The 19,890-nt window shown below is 35.7% G+C and overlaps 1 protein-coding gene across 12 annotated transcripts in view; it reads left to right on the forward strand.

Moving 5' to 3' along the window:
• AKAP13 (A-kinase anchoring protein 13) overlaps positions 1–19,890 on the forward strand; it is a 351,990-nt gene that overhangs the window by 248,750 nt on the left and 83,350 nt on the right. For 6 of the 12 annotated variants that reach the window (XM_081292573.1, XM_081292574.1, XM_081292576.1 and 3 more), the window contains exons 11-14: positions 8,392–8,762; positions 11,066–11,119; positions 15,087–15,152; positions 16,905–17,097. In XM_081292573.1, the coding sequence (XP_081148699.1) occupies positions 8,392–8,762; positions 11,066–11,119; positions 15,087–15,152; positions 16,905–17,097 (684 nt within the window). The remainder of the gene's footprint in view (positions 1–8,391; positions 8,763–11,065; positions 11,120–15,086; positions 15,153–16,904; positions 17,098–19,890) is intronic. The other 6 variants (XM_081292579.1, XM_081292583.1, XM_081292578.1 and 3 more) reach the window with 3 other exon arrangements.

Consider the following 19,890-nt stretch of genomic DNA (forward strand, 5'->3'; position numbering starts at 1 on the left):
AATAGATAAATGAAAATTAAAGGACCAATTAAAGGACCAGTGTTTGGGCACTATTAAGCTTGATTCCTTCAGTTATAGTAATAAAACATAAAGTGTTTAGCTGTTTTCACATTTCTGTGTGTATGAGTTATGTAATTTTTATACTCATATCTTATTTACATAGTTTAACTCTGGTTGAGGAAGCCAAGCAGGCCTTTCCCCCCAACTTTTCATTATCAAAACACAGAAACATGTAGAAAAGTTAAAAAAAATCATGCAGTGAACACCAAATATATCCATCTCTCAGATTCTACAATTAACTTTTTATTGCATTTACTTCCTTACATAGCAGTATTTCTGTTCATTCATCTATCTACCCACCAGTCCACCTAAATTCTTTGGTGCATTTCAAAATATGTCAGTACACTTCACCTCTGAATACTTAGAATTCATCATTTGTTTATAGTTGGTTTTTGTTTTATTTGTAAAAATTTATATACAATGAAATATACAATCTTTTAAAATTTTTTATTTTTTTTTACTGGAGGATTGAACACAGGAGCAACTTTATCACTGAACTAAATCTCCAGTCCCTTTTTATTTCTTATTTTAAGACAAGGTCTCTATTTATTTATTTTAGTTTGGCTAGTTTTGCTTTTTGGTTATTTTCCTCCCCCTTTACTGAGATACCTCCTGCTGTTAGTTTTGGGCACTATTTTTCAATTCCTCTTCTTGTAGTGTTTTGTTCAAAATGCTTTGCAGAGCTGGTTTTCTTGCTGCAAATTCTTTTAGCTTTTGTTTATCGTGAAAGATTTTAATTTCATTGTCAAATTTGAAGCTCAATTTTGCTGGATATAGTATTCTTGGTTGGAATCCATTATTTTTCAGCATTTGAAATACATTATTCCAGGATCTTCTCGCTTTCAAAGTTTGTTATAAGAAATCGGTCGTTAACCTAATTGGTTTACCCCTGAATGTAATCTGCCTCTTTTCTCTCGTAGCTTTTAGTATTCTCTCCTTGTTCTGTACGTTGGCTATCTTCATAATTATATGTCTTGGATTTGGTCTGTTATGGTTTTGAATGTTTGGGGTCCTGTAGGCTTCCAGGATTTGGCAATCCATTCCATCTTTCATCTCTGGGAAGTTTTCTAGAATTATTTCATTTAATATGCTGTCCATTCCTTTGGTTTGAATCTCTGTGCCTTCTTTTTTTTTTTTTTTTTAAAGAGAGAGTGAGAGAGGAGAGAGAGAGAGAGAGAGAAGAGAATTTTTAATATTTATTTTTTAGTTCTCGGCGGACACAACATCTTTGTTGGTATGTGGTGCTGAGGATCGAACCCGGGCCGCACGCATACCAGGCGAGCGCGCTACCGCTTGAGCCACATCCCCAGCCCTCTGTGCCTTCTTCTATCCCTATGACTCTCAGATTTGGTTTTTTAATGACATCCCATATCTCTTGAATAGATTGCTCGTGGGACTTAAGCATCTTTTCTGTGTTGACTATATTCTTTTCAAGTTGATAAACCTTGTCTTCATTATCTGATGTTCTGACTTCTACTTGATCAAGTCTATTTGTAATATTCTCGTTTGAGTTTTTAATTTGGTTTATAGTTTCCTGCAATTCTAGGATTATTGTTTGATTTTTTTTTAAGATCTCTATCTCCTGGTAGAGCTCGTTCTTTGCCATTTGAATTTGTTTGTTTAATTCATTTTCAAAATATACTTTTATTTCTTGGACTTGCTGTCTCATGTCTTCTCTAATATTCCTTTCCATTCGAGTTAGGTATGCCTTGAGTTCTTTCCCTATCCCTGTTTCTGATATTTCTATGTCCTCCTGTAGAATTGAGTTGTCTTGCATTGTTTGTAATCCTTTTTTCCCTTGTTTTCTCATGTTGTTCACGTTACTTTCCAGCTCTTTTTGATTGTCGTGTTTCTGCTCTCTTCTATAGATTTGTTTTGTTTCTGTATTACTCTGATGTCTCTCCTTTGTGTTGTTAAACTATGCCTGCCAAAATGGTGAGGCCAATTTGGAAAGCAGTATGGAGATTCCTGGGAAAGCTGGGAATGGATCCACCATTTGACCCAGCTATCGCCCTTCTTGGACTATTCCCTGAGGACCTTAAAAAAGCGCTCTATAGGGATACGGCTGCATCAATGATTATAGCGGCACAATTCACAATAGCTAGACTGTGGAACCAACCTAGATGCCCTTCAATAGATGAATGGATAAAAAAAATGTGGCATCTATACACAATGGAGTATTATGCAGCACTAAGAAATGACAAAATCATAGAATTTGCAGGGAAATGGATGGCATTAGAGCAGATTATGCTAAGCGAAGCTAGCCAAGCCCTAAAAAACAAATGCGAAATGTCTGCTTTGATATAAAGAGAACAACTAAGAACAGAACAGGAAGGAAGAGCATGAGGAAAAGACTACAGTAAACAAAGACGAATGGGGGGAGAGAAACGGAGAGAGAAGGGAAAGCACATGGAAATAGTAGGAGACCTTCAATGATACATAAAATTATAAGAGGTTATGAGGGGCAAGGGGGAGGGAAAAAAAGGGAGAGAATTGAACAACAGCAGGGGAGGTAGAGAGGGAAGATGGGAGGGGAGGGGAGGGGAGGGGGGATAGTAGGGGATAGGAAAGGTAGCAGAATACAACAGTCACTAATATGGCATTTGTAAAAATGTGAATATGTAACAGATGTGAGTCTGCAATCTGTATTTGGGGTGAAAATGGGAGTTCAAAACACAATTTGAGTCAAATGTATGAAAGATGATATATCATGAGCTATGTAATGCTTTAAATAATCAATAAAAAAAAAAGAAAAAAAACAGACAAGGTCTCACTAAGTTGCTGAGGGTCTCACTAAATTTGTTGAGACTGGCCTCAAATTTGCAATTCTCTTGCTTCAGCCCCTGGAGTCACTGGGATTATAGGCATGTGCCACTGTGTCTGGCTGAAATGTACAATCTTGAGGATTCAGTGACTGTTGATAAATACATTCATTCACTTTTTAACCCAAGCCCACATCAAAATATATAAACTATAAAGATCACCTTGGAAAGTTTCTTTTTTTTTCCTTCCCAGACAGTCTCCATTTAAACTCTCCAGAGTCAGCACTCCCCCGACCCCCACCCCCACCCCATGTATTAGTTTTCCATGTTTCAGAACTTAATGTAAATTCAGTCTAAATAATGTCATTTCTTGGACTGAGGCTACAGCTCAGTGGTAGAGTGCTTGCCTTGCTTGTGTGGGGCACTAAGTTCGATCCTCAGCACCACATAAAAATAAATAAAGATGTCGTGTCCATCTACAACTAAAGAAAATAATAATAATATTATGTTTCTTGCCTGAGTACCTAGAAGTGGAATTGTTAGATTATATGTAGGTGTAGGTTCAGTTTTATGAGAAACAGATTATTTTCCAAATTGATTATACCATTTTACACTCTCAACAGTGGTGTATGAGAACTCCAGTTGTTCTACATCCTTATTGACATGTATAATTGTTTTAGTATTTCTGGCATCCATGCAGTAGTATGTCTTCAAGGTTTTTGATTTACATTTCCTTGGCAACTAGTGTTGTTGTAAACACATTTTCTTGTGTTCATTGACAACTTTCGTATCTTCCTTTGGGGAGTGTCTATTAAAATCTTTTGACTATTTAAAAAAAAATGTATTGTTAGTTGCTGCTGAGAAGTGGAGTTGTGTGTGTAAACCTGGATATCAGTCCTTTATTAGGCTTATGTTTTGCAATTTTTTCTATGTATGCCTTGCCATTTGCTTTTATAATGATGTTGATGTGAGGTGAAGTTTTTACTTCTGATGAAATGTGATTTGTTAATGTTTTCTGGTTATTGCATATTGTGTCCTGTTCTATTTTTGTTTTTCCTGCCTTTAGTTTTAATGTTTTTCTTTAAAAGTTTTATACTTTTAGCTTTTACATTTAGCAGTAAGATCCATCTTAGTTTTATGTTAAACATTTTGGTAACAGCTCTACAGGTTGATAACACTAGGATTCAATCCTAGCTGCATCTAGAATCACCTAAAGAGCTATTTAAAAAAAAAAAAAAAAACAGTGCATCTAGCTCTTGGCTGAGACTAGCTAAGTTAGAATCTTGAATTTGTCATTTAAATTCACTGATCCTCAGTTTTCTCAACTAAAAATGGGAATGAGAATATTTATTCAAATAGTTATAAGGATTAAGAGGTGTAATATTTCAAAATAGCTTAGCATAAACCTGACATGTGATAAGTAACTAATAATTATTATTCAAGTTCATCATATTTTTTGTTTTATATTACTATTTAAGAATAGTAATAGCTTCTAAGACTTTATTCAAGTAGCATCATTTTGTTTTGACCTTTTTCATTTATTTTACCTATATAATTATTTTATAATTAAAATATTAACTAGTTTATTTTACCCCAAATTAAGCAGAACATTACTTCATAGCAGAACATTACTTCATAGCTTGGTTTCTGTCCCTCTAGCTGAAGCTGTCCATTTAAGTCTGCTGCTTATAAAGAGCTGCAAACTCTTGCCTTTGTCTTGCTTGGAGAGCCCTTTCTTTGGAAGTATCTGTCTTTGCCTTTTGCTACCTTGATGTCTTTTGCAGATTTTTAGGATTAGATAAACCCTAAGGATTTTTCCTGATGGTAAAGATGATACTTTTTAGTGTATTCCAACCCTCCTGTATGCAAGAGGAAAAACAATTGTGAGAACTCAATGGAAGAAGGATTTGTGTCAATCTCAGATATAAACACAGCTTTAGTTTCTCCAATGTTTTTCCTTCTCACATACATACACAACTATTACCCACCCATTCTCTCTTAGTCTCCCTTTCTGTGTCTCTGTTTCTTTGTCCTTCTTTGTTTGGTGTCCTGCCTTCGAACTGTATCTTAGGGGAAGAACGAAAACCTGAATTATGTTTGGCCATCTACTGAATGTACCAATAGAAATACCACTGAATTATAATTCCACATAAATTAGATATCTTGGATCAGCTGATCCCGTGGCATCATTCCTTCAGACAGGAGTAATATCCTAAGGGAAGTCATTTAGTTAGCAGACATTTTTTAAGATAAATTATCTGCCTAAGAAAGACTGACACATAACCCAAGAACCCTTAACAGAAACTTTGGATCTTAGACATGGAATGTTAAATGCCAGAAATCATAAATTCTCTTTCCTTCCAACATATAAATGGAAAAACATAATTCCCTCAAACCTGGTATTTGTATGTAAGGGGGCAGAAAGAATGGGGGAAGCAATAGTTCTTTAGTCTATATTGGGTAGCTCTAAGAACTTCAGCACTAAATGGTTTCAGGAACTAGAAAGCAATTCTGTTCTTAAAAAATTGGAAAATTTACAGAAAGTTTCAGTGTCATCCATGATTTAAATGGACCTTACCTTTCAATAGGCCTCGTATTAATATCTGACCTCTGTTAGATCTGTTGAACCCTTTCTTATTAGATGTCAAGGTAACATGAAAAAGTGATATCTATAGTCAAGATGATTAGCTATAGCAAGACCATGACTATAGTCTAGATATGATTTTCAGTTTGCCACCCATTTTTATTCTACGGGGATCATGTAAAGACATGATGGAGTTGCAGGGACAGCACTTGAAAACATGTGAAAGTATTGGGGAGAAAGTAAAGATTCCTTTGGATTTGGTCCAGCATTGAAGAAAACTATTTGTCTTAGTATTTAACAATTGAACTCAGTTTTAGTTTCAGAATATTGTTCTGCTTTTGCCTTTTTGGATAATACATAAAAATACATGGGTGAGAGAATATTACACTATGTAAACCTTACTTTTATCAGAAATGCAGGACTGAAAAAAAAAATCAAGAGTTACTATTAAAGACTCCTTGATCATTCCTCAAAATGTCATACTACACACCAGAGGAAAAGGCTACATTGAGGATAAGTTCTAGACAGATCTCTTCTTTTTTAAAACACATGAACAGGCCATCAAAGATTTTCCCATTTTGTTTTAATGTTTTGGGAAAGGGAAGATGTTTGTTTTATGAGTTTCAGATTAGCAAAATGCAAAGTGATTTTTTTCAAGATAATAACCTTCTAAGAGTAGATGCCAAAGTAAAGAAGCACCTGTTCTGCTGTCATGAGTCATTTCCAAACTGGGAGGAGCTAACCTATAAGAAGAATATATAGTAAATGGAAAGTAACTCAGAGGTTGTGTTGCCTTTGAAGCCCTTCTTGTGTGTTTTAAAACAGGCTTGTCTCATTTTGCTTATTGATTCCCATTCTGTTTGTCCCCTGCTATTATTTTGAGAATGAGAAATTTAGGGAACTAGGTGAATATATTAATCCTAGGGATGTATCTCAGTGATAGAGCATTTGCCTGTCATATGTGATATCCTGAGTTTGATCCCTAGCACTCACTGAAACCAAACAATCCCCCCTCCCCAAATCTGGGTGGCTTGAACGAACAAATTTATTCTTTCACAGTTATAGAGGCTACTTGTCCTGAAATCATGCTGCCTGCTGAGTTGCTTTCCCCCTAGAACCTCTGAGAAAGAATCTTTTCCATGCGTCTCTGGAGCTTTTTGGCAGCCCATGGCATTCCGTGGGTTGTTCAGTCTTTACTTCAGTCTTCATGTGGAATTCTCCTGTATCACTTTCCCCTTCATTTCATCTTGGATCAAGGGCCCACACTACTCCACTGTGATCTCATCTTGACCCTATTTCCAAATAAGGTCATGTTCTGAGAAGGACACATATTTGAGAAGGACACGTTCAACCCACTGTAGTGAGAAAGCTAAGACATTCTAGAAGTATTTTCAATAGTTGGCATTTATGACCATTTCCATTTTCTTTATTTCTGGAGAGTGTCTCTGTGAATAGGAATCCTTTAGGATGGCCATATCATCTCCTCATTAACTTAAAAAGAACTGTCAGTGATTTTATTTTACAATAATACTTATCATTACTTTAGAATTTACTTGATGAAGTGCAGTTTATTTTGTAGTTTGATACAGTGAGGGGAGGGGACTTTTCTGATACTAGAGATCTTGTCCTTATAGAGTTTTTAAAGATACTTGAGATAATGGAATAGGGCAGTTTGGAGTTGAAATCAACTTTGATTTGAATCTTGATTCTGCCACTCACTGCCTATGTACCTGGGAGAGTCCATTAAATAGCCTGGGCCCTGATTCCCTGACAAGTACTCTGATCCCATTGCATTTTCCCTCTTCCCTCTCAATCTCATTTTACACATTATATAAAAATGAATTAATCTAGCAAACTATATTGAGAGGGGTGGTCAACAGTAGATGAGATCCAGCCAAAAAGGTACAAAGGTGCTTTTATAAAGTAGTATGCTTTTGGTCATGAGTATTTAAAATTAAACCTTTTAAAAGACTGTCCTTCAAGTACAGGGTTTGTTTTCTATTCCAAAGCTGAAAGGACTCATTGGCTCTCATATTTAAAAAAAATCTTTCTCTAAGAACCACATATTTCTTCACTCTAATTAAAACATTGAATTAAGTGACTAATTAGAAATATACTTGAAGGGGAGGTGTCACAGCATGCCTTTCTCTATTCCTTGTTCCTTGCCCTGTTAGAGTTCAAAATAAAGATATTAAGGAAGTGCTTAAAGAGAGAATGTGACCATGCATCTCTTAAATACTTAAAAACAGTCTTAAGGCCTTTTGTATGCTATGAAACTCATCTTACTTATCAAGAAGTAGTGTGTATTGGGCAACTATGCCTAAAATGTGCCCAGTTCCTATTATGCTCTATAGGTTGGCCAGGAAAAAATCATTGTCACTTTATCAAAGACCTCATTGCCAGGACTGACTGTTTTGGCTTCATAATATTCAGCCAAGTTAAATGAGAAGAAATAATAGTTTTCTTCTGTTTTGATATTGGTGGCAGAGTTAAGGTGGGATCAGAAGCTATTCTGTGTTTTTCAAAAGGACACTTAAAAATACTTAGGTACTTCCTTTTGGAATCTTAACTTTACTACATTATTTTTGTAGCCATACAGGTTGTTTTGTTTCATTTAAAGCTTTTGAAAAAGTTAACTCTTAATTCCTTATCATATTAGACTTTTCATGCAGCAGAAAGTCTAGAGACAAATGGTTCCCCTCATTTCAGTTGATCATATTCATTAAAAGAATAAACCTAAGAATTACTTGTAGTCTAGTACGACTAGTAAGATGACAGAAGGAGCTAGACCTAGAACATTTCTATACTGAAGGCCAACTGCAATAATGCTTTAAAAACAAAAACAAAGCAACAAGTCTGTTCTAAGGCAATTATTTATCTTGTCCACCTTTGATCAACTCTGAAGCCATTGGCTTGTTCTAGAGTGATTGAGACTTATGGTTGATCCTGCCAGTTTCAATTGTATGTATTTTCTCTCCATTACAGCCCGAGGAAGAGCAATTGGTCTGTGATATTACAAGATCTGGTTCTTCTACTGATGACACAGCTTCTCTGGATCGACATTCTTCTCGCGGCAGTGATGTGTCCCTCCCTCAGATTTCAAAATTGAAGAGATCTAGAGACCAGCAAAGCCATGATGGCTTCTATAGCCATGGGGTGGGAGTTGAGGGTCCAGAAGGTGAGAGTGAGCCTGCTGGCTCTGGGGAAATTGAAGAAGAGGAGATGGACAGCATCACTGAAGTACCTGCAAACTGCTCTGTCCTGAGGAACTCCATGCGTTCTTTGTCCCCTTTCCGGAGACACAGTTGGGGTCCTGGGAAGAATGCAGCCAGTGATACAGAAATGAACCACCGGAGGTGAGATGAGAGCCCATTCACTTAATGTCTCAGTGTCTGCTTATTTTTGAGAAGTTTCTGATTTGGTAATATTATCAGTGAAAGATGTTAGGAGACACCATGGTATTGAAGAAATAACATGGGCTGTTGAATCAGGAAGATCTGTGTTCAAGCACCAGCTCCATAAATTTAACATGTAGGAAACCTAGGCAAGTCATTTGACCACTCTGAGCTTTAATTTTCTCATCTGCAAAACACTGGCCTTTCAGAATATTTGTAATAATCAAGTGAAATGTGTCATTTAGTGAGTTTTAAATAAATAATAATGTTTATTCTTGTCAGATTTGTTAATGAAATTTGTGAATTAGAAAATATTGGAGCATGGGGCCTGGGGTTGTGACTCAGTGGTAGAGCACTTGCCCAGCACCTGTGAGGCCCTGGGTTCAATCCTCAAAAATTAAATAAAAATTAAACCACATAAATTAAATAAAGGTATTGTGTCTATCTACAACTAAAAAAAAATAGTAAAAAAAAAAAAAAAAGAAAATATTGGAGCATGGCATGATGGTGCTGGAGGATTGCAAGATCAAAGCCAGCCTCAGCAACTTAGCAAGGCCCTGACCAACTTAGTGAGACCTTGTTTTAAAATAAAAGAATTTTTTTTAAAAAAGGCCAGGGATGTAGTTAAGCACTCTTGGGTTCAATTCCTGATACCCCCAACAAAAGGAAGAAGAAGAAAAGAAAATACTAGAGGGAATACTTTCTTGTCAATTTTCAATTAAACATGAAGTCTTAACAGTCTTGACACATCTCAGTTTTTTAGAGCGATTCCTGAGAATTAAACCTTCTGTTTCTAATGCAGAAAGTTTAGATGAAGTCTAAATGATCAATTTTTAATCCTCAGGATAGCACAAGACTCATGAAATACTATAACCTTATTGGTATTTCACCACATGTCATATACTTTGAGGGATTTTTGCAAGTTTGGCCCAATCTTAGTCCTTCAGTTTGGCAGTAACCAAAACAGAAGATAAGTTGGATTTGGCTTCTAAACACTGGCTGCCTTTATGAATTCAAGCAGGTGTTTTACCTATAAAGAACACGTACCCAGTATTTACCAGGCTATACCTATTCTACTTTCTTTATGAGGAGACCAGGCTAAGAGAGGAGACTGATGATTAAATGTTGTAAACAACTCAGCTGAAACAGTCTGAGAACCTGCTTCAAAATAAAAAGGGCTGGAGATGTGGTAAAGTACCTCTGGGTTCAATTCCCAGTACCAAAACAAAACAAATCCTAGGTTATATAAAAATCAGTTTCTTACTGCTTTCCTTCCAAGTTTTAAACAAACTGTATTTTGCAAAAGCATTCACATAGTAGAAAATATGAGAACATGGAGAATGATCCCTACAACCAGAATTTTCTCCCTGAAGCAAGGAACTTTTTTTTTTTAATGTTTCGTAGTTGTTGATGGACCTTTTTCTTTTTCTTTTTTTTTAATTTTTTAAAATTTTTTGTCTTATTTATTTATTCATTTGCAGAGCTGAGAATTAAACACAGTGCCTCACACATGCTAGGCAAGTGCTATAACCTTGAGTCACAACCCCAGCCTAAGGGAATTTCTTGATGGGACATCCTTGTGTTAGATGCAAACAGCATCCCAGAATAAGTGTTAATTTTATATATAAACACATTTTTTTAATAACCCACTGTGAATCATGATTTGATTTCAGAGCTCCATGCTACTGTATATCATATAGTGCACATGAGAAAATTGAAGCTCAGATGATATGTCCAAGATTACATGATGATCGTAAGATCAGAGATTAGAACCCTATAACATAAGTTGCTTATATTTTTAACCTGTAGGTCATAAATTGTCTGTTTTAATTTAGTGCTAAGGATTACCTACCACCACTATTTTTAATACTTTGGGAGATAATGGAATGAGAATTAGGTTTTAATTATCACTTAATAGTTTGACTGGTTCTTTTGGTGTTATCTGCATGTAGTGTTACCTGGATGTTAAAGTCTTAAGGAAAATCCTTTTAAAGTTTTGAATGACACTTTTTTCTGATCCCTTTACTTTTATAATGTAATAAACTTAGTAAGTTGTCATCTTGATAAGTAGCCCTTCACAGAATCTGTCAGGCCTTTTTGGTTCTGATATTTTTCTCATTCTACATTCTTTCATTTTCTTACTCCCTGTGCTATTTATCTTTGGGGATTATCTCTTTTCCCAGTGTGGTGTCTGATTATTTCATGCATTTGTACCTCATTTTGTTTCACCTGCATCACTGACCTCTTCCATCATTCATTTTCAGTTCAATGCGAGTTCTTGGGGATGTTGTCAGGAGACCTCCCATTCATAGGAGAAGGTACAGAGTTCACAAACTTGATGGACTAACCATGTTGCCTCTGAGCATATACTAACAAGCATTTCATCCTGCTTAATTCATAATTAGACAATTTCTTGTCCCTCTTCCCACCTCCTCCCCCCTCAGTGTTAAGGATGACACCCAGGGCCTTTTGCATGTTATGTAAGAGCTCTTCCACTGAGCTATAACTGCCAGCCCCCTGAACAGTCTATTTTTAAATAACATCACTTCTAATTCAGGCAAATAAAATATCAGTACTTATTAATTGCTTATGTCAATTCTATATGAAGTAATTTTTTTAAATTTTTTTCCTATTTTCTTAAAATATTTGAAATATATTTTTCATCTTGTGCTTCTTGGTTCAGATAACTTTGGTAATAGAGTCTCACCCAACTTTTATTGGAGAATTTAAAGTATTTTCTGTGTTGTGCCTATATAATGGATCCGGGGGAATATCTTTCTTTCTCTTTCTCTCTGGAAAAGAAGAATCAGAAATATGTATGTGCTTGCACACAGGTCCTAAATATTTTCAACACATTCTTTAATAATACGATGAAAGACTTTATTACTAGGTCAGTTGGCAGTTTCCATTCTGTTGTTGACATTGTCATTTCAGAAAGCAATTAAGAGGCATAAGCCTTTGAATTCCTTAATTATTGTGTTGGATAAAAATTTGAAGCTAAAGATAAGTAATTTGTAAGCTAAGTTACTTCTAATCACAGAAGTGCTGATGTGCTTCAAATTTGCCAAAAGCTGCAATTTGTTTTACTAATTAAAATAACAGTAAAGTTTCATCCATTATTTGGAAAATACAATTCTGTTAATATTAGATTCTCATATTGAGAGATATTTATAAAGAAGTATTTTTATCTATCAGCTAAGTGTGTTGGGAATCAGGCAAATAGTGATTCGCCTACTTCATCTTTTTCAAGTGAGTCCTTCCTTTAATTCCATATTTTAGGCCAAAAATTGAGCTTAAATTCAAACAGTATCATGAATCTTAAATGATCATGTCTTTGATTAAATTGCCCTTCAGGGGAGGAACTTGTTCAAATACCTTCTTCAATAAAAGGTATTCTAAAATCTTTGGAAATGTTTTTGTCAGGCTCTGTATTAGAAGCTCTTCACTATGAACTTTTTAAAACGTGCACTTGATGACAGGGTGGAGGATGCAAGTTACTGGAGGCAGTTAGCCCAGTTACAATTTTACCCTTAGTGAAACTTTTTTTTTTTTTAGGAAGAACATGATGTATATTTTAAAGTTTATAAAATTGAAACATTCCAACAGGAGAGTAGAGGAAGTGTTTGTTTTTTAAAAGTCTGAAACTTATAAATCTTAAAGCCAAAAAAGAACCATTCAGTATTATACCCCTTACTTACTTGAGGAATTAAGGAATTTATGATGTTGTCCAAAAAATACCATAATTATTAAATGATTTTTTCTGCTAAAAGGAAGGGACAGATATTATAGACCATCTGCAGTTTATTGTGGATCCTTGCAGATATTATTATCTTTTTTTGGTCCCTATTGTTCTTCATCTTAAATTTCTTTGCAGTCTTCCATGTTCCATGATAAGTCTTTGTAGTCTTATCATGTTCTGAGAGTCAGATGTTTTAAACTGTAGAAAGACATTTTGAAGAACGATTATTTGGCAACATATATTCAGTTAACTGATTTGCCATGATCTGTTTTTCAGTAAGTTGGATATTTAGGTACAGTGGCCCAATTTATTAACAGTTTAGAGATTTAAAAATTAATATCTTCCAAAAATGTATTTCTGAGTCTTACATATGTTTGTAAAATGTATCTTGTTTCTGTTTACCCAGGTAAATTATAAGTCACTCTGATCCTGCTTATCAGAGATGTGTCTCAGCTATGTTATTTCTGCTTTCTGCTTTTGCACTTATGAGCTTTGTACTATTAATTTTAATGTGATTTAAACTCTTTTATATCATTTAATTGGGGGGGGGTGTTAACCAGGGATTGAACCCAGGGGTGCTTAAGCACTGAGCCACTTCTCCAGCCCTTTGTTTTATTTTTTATTTTGGGACAGGGTCTCACTAAGTTGCTGAGGCTGGCTTTGAACTCGTATTCCTCCTACCTGAGCCTCCAAAGCCGCTGGGATTTCAGGTGTGCACCACCGCACGCCCAGTGTTTAAATTATTTTCAAATGCTGTTTTAAAGATTTCCTTTTATAAGAGTCATAGGAGAAGTTGTGCCCCCGCTACTTTCTTCATTTTCTTTCCTCTGCCCCAGAAGGCCACTTGACAATCAAGCAGTTCTTAGATGTATTCAGGATGGGTGTTTTTGGTGCCTGCAGGCCTTCCCATTCACAAGAGGCAGTAGGGAACCCAGCAGTTTTACTATTGTCCAGCAGCTCTGTTTTTATTCCTTTTGAAGAAAAAGCATATATCACTTAACATTTTAAGGCCCAAATTGCAGGTGTGTGTGTGTGTGTGTGTGTGTGTAAAATTTAAAAATTAATATCTTTCAAAAATGTATTTCTGAGTTTGTAAAATGTGTCTTGTTTCTGTCCACCCAGGTAAATTATGTCACTCTGATCCTGCTTATCAGAGATGTGTCTCAGCTATGTATATATGTCCACACACACACACATATAGACAGACACATACACACACACACACACACACACACATATTTTAAATACTTTTTTAGTTGTAGATGGATACAATATCTTTTTTTTTAAGAGAGAGAGAATTTTTTAATATTTATTTTTCAGTTTTCAGTGGACACAACATCTTTATTTTATTTGTATGTGGTGCTGAGGATCGAACCCAGCACCCCGCACATGCCAGGCGAGCGTGTTACCCCCCCTCGCATGCCAGGCGAGGGTGTTACCGCTTGAGCTACATCCCCAGCCCTGGATACAATATCTTTATTTATTTTTATGTGGTGCTGAGGATTGAACCCAGTGCCCTACACGAGAGAGGCAAGTGCTCTACCACTGAGCTACAGCCTCAGCCCCCCCACATATATTTTAATGATAATTTCTGTTAATCAAAAATTCTGACTCAGAGCGCTAGAAGTTTGTTTTGGGGAATTGGGAGGGTGGATTCCTGACATGTTGATACAGTTTCCTTCACAGAGTAACTGATACTTTTAATTGGTTATTTTTTTAGCTGGCTATATGTATTTAGCCTTTCCAACCCCAGGTCAATGAAAGGAAGTAGATGATCAAATTATTATTTTTTGTTTATGTTTTTCTTTAATCTTGTGGGCACAATGGATATTAACTAAAATTGAAAAGATAAATTTCTAGCTCAGTACTATAGAATTCTAAGGGGAAAAAAATTCCCTTTATTACAGTTAAAGTCCAAGGGAATATGGCCATTATCACATGCTTTATTTTTAGCAGGTGAGCCTAGTAAGTAGCTTTTGAAGATGTGATATAGACTGAATATCGTGCAAGATTTATGAATTGTCTGGTCTAATTTGGACCCTTACTGAAAACACTGAAAAAAAACAAAAACTGATGACTCAGTGAGCCCACCCTAGCACAGTTTGTCACTGTTCCTTTTAGTCCTGGATTAGAACTCCTCGTAAGAGTGCTGTGGGGGCAGTGTGGTATATTAAGGAATCATCCCGATAGTGGAGGTGAAACACCCTTCTGAGAGTGTCTGAGGAGGAAGCCAGGAATGGGGTAGGCCCTTTGCCAGGGGATCGCTTGAGAAAATTCTTGGATTTCAGATTGGACTGATTATCCTGTAAAGAGCTCAGTCTTTTCAAAAACATTGTCTAAACGGACATCAGTTGAACAATTTTAAGTTTCTGTGACTGTTATTCTAGCGTTTTTCTAAATTCTCAATGTTATATTCCTAAATTTTTTGATGATTAAATAAATCCATCAGTCTCTAACTATACCCTTTCTTTTTAAACCTAATAACTCTATACTTGTTTCCCTTTTTCTCCCTCCATTTCTGTTTCTGCCTTTGATGTCATCTCCAGTATGAGCTGGTGTCCTTCTGGTGTGCAATACTCTGCTGCCCTGAGTGCTGACTTTAATTATAGAAGGTATAGTATCATTGTATGTCCAGCCATCAAATGAGAAACTATAAAATATGGCATCTGGCTTTTGGCTTGGAGCTAGCTGGCTTCTGTGTGGCTGGAATGTATATGGGCAGCTTTCTTTGTCTGTGGGCATAGTGTTCCATTGTCTCTGCTCTGGGCATCACTAACTCAGTTGACGGGTGTGGCCTAGGAGAACCCAGTGATGTATCCTGATGTATCATGTTTGTCTCAAGAGCTGTAGATATGGTGTTTTCTATACAGACTTGTCTCTGTATAGTAGACTACGCCTCTCTTTGTTTTGTTCTGTTCACATTCTCAGATGAGGAAAACAATGCAAGAAGCAAGAAAGTTATTAAGATGCACTGGTTTCTGTTATGCTTCTAAATCCACCAGTCTCTTCAGATTCCAAATTCAGAGACTCCTCATCAGTTCATATTTTTCTTTTAAATGAGCAGCCAAATTTAATTACCAAAATATTTTTAGTATTAAGTTTTGTGGAAAACATAGATCTGGCTTTCTCAGGCTTTCCTAATAACTCACAATACAAAACTAAGTTTCCTTTCTTCTTATTCCTAATATTGAAAATGAGTTTTACAGATGTATTTACTTGTAATTAGTCATAATCTCTATTGTCATATTAAAATGAGGAAAACCTATTATTTAATTTACCCAGTAGAGAAAATCATGACATTATGACTTTAGTTTATAATAAGTAATTTATGAAGCCGAAAAAAAATGCCAGATAGAAGGCTTTTTGTCTGGCATGTATGAACTTAATTGTAACAGTTAACTGTACAGCTTTCCCAGACCAGAGGTAACTAAATAGCTTCAGTACACCTCCAGATATAGTTCCACCTGGTAGTTAACTGAGGACCTGGTCAGCTACAACTATATTTTGAGAACTTGCTTATTTTAAAGAAGTTCACACTGCATTTATAACAAATGCGAATTATTCAAGTTTGCAGACCCAAGGAAGATAAGTAACTAAACCCTCTCTACGTAGCTTCCTGTTATAGAAAATGTTTGTAATTGCAAACCACAGAATCTTTATCCCAAGGATCCCATTTAAAATTCCAAACCCTGTTTTTTTTTTCTTTCACTTATATCAAGACAGAAAACTCTTAAGACCCTGTAGCTTTTTAACATTTTGTCTTTAATGTGAGGTGTAATGTCTGTGTATCTGCAACTAACAATTCTCAGGAAGCCTGTCACCAGTTATTATCTAGACAGGCGAATACAGATGGTAATGCTCATGAGTAAGAGTAGGGTTTCTTGGGTGGAAGTATACCTGTAAAGTTGGAAAGGTCAACTAGAATGTAATTGTAAAGTTATAAAAAGTACCCGACACATGGAAACCGGCCACTTTGCTTTTTGGAAGTTACTAATATTTTCTCTGTGAAATTTGGCATGTAACAGAGATAGAGTCTGGCAAAGATTAATTACAACTGATTAATTTTTAAAAAATGATAGTAAGATAAATATGGTCTATTGAAAAATGTGAGAAAATTATTTTAGTTTAATATTTAGATGAGTTGAACAAAGTGAAAAAGATCTATGTGTAGTATTCTTAGCATTCCAGGTCCTCTGGGGGCAAAGGTGGCTGGCATTCATTATGACAGGCCCTTACAGAGTGTTTTGGTAGATGACACAGAAATACTATATGAGCAAGGTAGATAAAACTAAAGGGATTTTGTGTCCTCTTTCCATTCCATAACATACAAACAGATTGAATTAATTCCTGTGCTCTGTGTTCAGTTTCAGTCTGGAAGGCTTGACAGGAGGAACTGGTGTTGGAAACAATCCATCTTCATCTCTAGAAGTAAACTCTGCAGACTCAAAAGAACTCAGACACTCTTTCAGTGGGGAGGAACGGGGTGACTCTTTGGTGTCACTTTCAGAAGAGGATCTGGAGTCAGACCAGAGAGAACATAGGCAGTTTGATCAGCAGGTAAGGCTGATGTATCTATATATTGCTAATTTGGGGAAAAAAATATATTATTTCCCTCCCCAAAAAAGAGCTCATATTAAGAAACAGAAGGCAAACCTCTGTTAGTATAAGGCTAGTAGCTATGCTTACTTGCCCATTAGTAATATAGCATTGAAGCAAGTTTTTAGTACTTTGTATTAATTTTAAAATACCATTAATCTGCATAGACTTAAATATTTTATCAAAGCCAACTTAGTAGAAATAGAAAAGTATTGAGGATATTCAGTTGAATTTTTCTTCCTTTTACCACTTTAGTAATACAGTGAGTCTTGAAGTATGTTACATGTCATTCCTAAATTTCCCAGTTCTCAAACATTATGTCCCAAGTTTGTGCTTTCTAGAAAAAATACACTTTGTTTTACTACACTGTCCAGGAGATAACTATTGATTCCCTCTGCTTTCTGTTACTACCAGAATTTCTTTACAGAACGTCTACACTCCTGCCCTCTCTTTGTCACCACCTAATCATCTCTTAATTTCCCCTGCTAGCATATGCTTGAAACTCCTTTGACCATAGTCCTGTCTTATCAAGTCATGGGCCTTGTCAGTCAAATCAAGTGACTTGATCCTATTTTTTGTCACATTAGGCCCCTCATTGTCACCTCTGACACCCCAGAGTAATTTGGGGTTGTGGGTTTTTTTTGTTTTTTTTTTTTTTTTTGAGGTGGGGGGATTGAACTCAGGCCCTGTGCATATGAGGCAAGCACTCTACCAACTGACCTATATCTCCAGACCGCAGAGGAGTTTTTGAATTGAGAATTGTTATTATATGCTTTTGTAACGTCCTACCTTACCCACAGTCCTCCTTCTTTCTCTTGGGCAAGGAGACTCTGGGTTAATTTCTGAAAGAATGTGGAATACCACTTAATTCTTTCAAGTGAAACATTTATAATAAAACACACAAAAGGTAAAGTGTGTGTCCTATAGTTTGAGATAGGAATTTAATGAAACATTTTTAAATAAATATTAACAACCTGTTGTTTGACTTGATTACTGGGCTTTTTGTATAGAAATTTAATTCCTTATTTCATCCTATTTAGCATTGACATGACTAAATATAAATTTGGTACTGAAAGATTATCTTGGCAGTGAATTTATGATTTTTTAAGGCCTGATGAATAAAGAGAATTTAGGCCTAAGGAAAATCAAATTGAAGATATAAAGGAATTTTTCCACTTTTTAAAAATTTTTTAAAAGTTTCTACCTTTATCAACCACATAAGAAAAAGTTAAAAAAAAAAAAAGACTATAGAGAATATGCTTATTGATGCAAGTGGTTTAGATTTATCCAGCCTGATGGTGACAAAAGAAAGGAGGGAAAATAGTAAAAATTATTTGGTGACTATCAAGTATAACTTTGATGAAGGTAAATAAGCCATGAAAAATACATTGCATTTCAAATGGATGGAATCTTTGGGAATTCAATTACAAGGCCAGATAAAATGCCCAAATTGTAGATTTGCAAAGAGAATCAAGTACTTGGAATCAGTGAATCCTTTCAGATTCATCTCTCAAAATCTTATAAACATGAGAACTTCGAGCCCACTTAAGCGACCTGCCTAATAACATGTAATTATTTGCGGAGTAGTATGTTAAACTGAGAATTCCTAGCTGATGGTCTTACTGCCTCTTTCCATTTCTTTAGACAGGTTTTAATGAGGAAATGAGATTATTTTAGTTTGCTTAATATTATTTTATATGCTACCTTTTCTGAGACTGATATTTTCAGGAATCTGACAGACCCTTTTAAGACAGAGTCATCTGTGATGTTAATTACACTGATGTCTTTCTGAAATGGACCTTCTGATTGAGTCTTCAGATAAAGTCAATAAGCTAGGTAAAATTCAGCATTTTAGTGCCTTGCTGCGTATATCCTTCCTAGAACTCTATGCTTACCCATATTTCTCATCTTGTGTGCAACCTCAGAGCAGGTATTTGAGCTGCTTCTATCTCTCTGATCTGTACAAATTGCCTGCAGCCAACTTCCTGTTGAAAGTCTGTGCCTTTTGCTGAGGTCATTTTTTAGACCTCATGGTTGTATTTGAAACATAGCAACTGTTTGCCTTGGATTCCATGGTTACACACGGAACAAGCTCTAAATAATCAGAAGTCTGGCCCAATTGAGTCGAGTTCATGCTAGTAATGGATTTTCATTGCTTCCCTCTCAACGTGTGAGTCATAAGGAGACAGATTTCATCCTACAACAGTGAAGAGACTGATGATAATTAACATTGGTTAACAGAATGAGCTCTCTCAAAAGAAATGGGGAGGAAGCCCTTTACCACCAGAAGCGTGATACTGTCTATCTTTCAGGGATGTTGAGCAGGAACTTCTACAGTTGGTTGGATTTTATGGCCTTGAAGCTGCTGTGAATTTACTCAGGGAGTTAAGTTACTGAATTTCAGTCACCCTCATGTTCATGTAGAATCAGTCTTATCTTAGAAGAGGAAATGAAAGAGATTGAGGTTCTTTCCAGATGCTCTGCTGTTTCGCTTATGATCTTTAAACACTTTTACTTCCATCTCAGTTTTCAACTTTTTAAAATCAAAGTAATATTACTAGTATTCTGAATTTCTATAGATAGTTTTCAAAGAACAGGTACCACATGTAGTTTGGTATTTCCAGAGTAATCATTTTTTTTTTCAAATAAGGACTTACTTAGTTTGAGATATTATTTTGAGGCTCTGAGAGATCTGAAACCACTATAAAGGATGACTACTTTATCTCTGCTTCAGAAAACCTGAGTAACTTCTCA

Source organism: Spermophilus citellus, assembly GCF_964194105.1.
Source record: "Spermophilus citellus genome assembly, chromosome: 4".
NCBI lineage: Eukaryota > Metazoa > Chordata > Mammalia > Rodentia > Sciuridae > Spermophilus > Spermophilus citellus.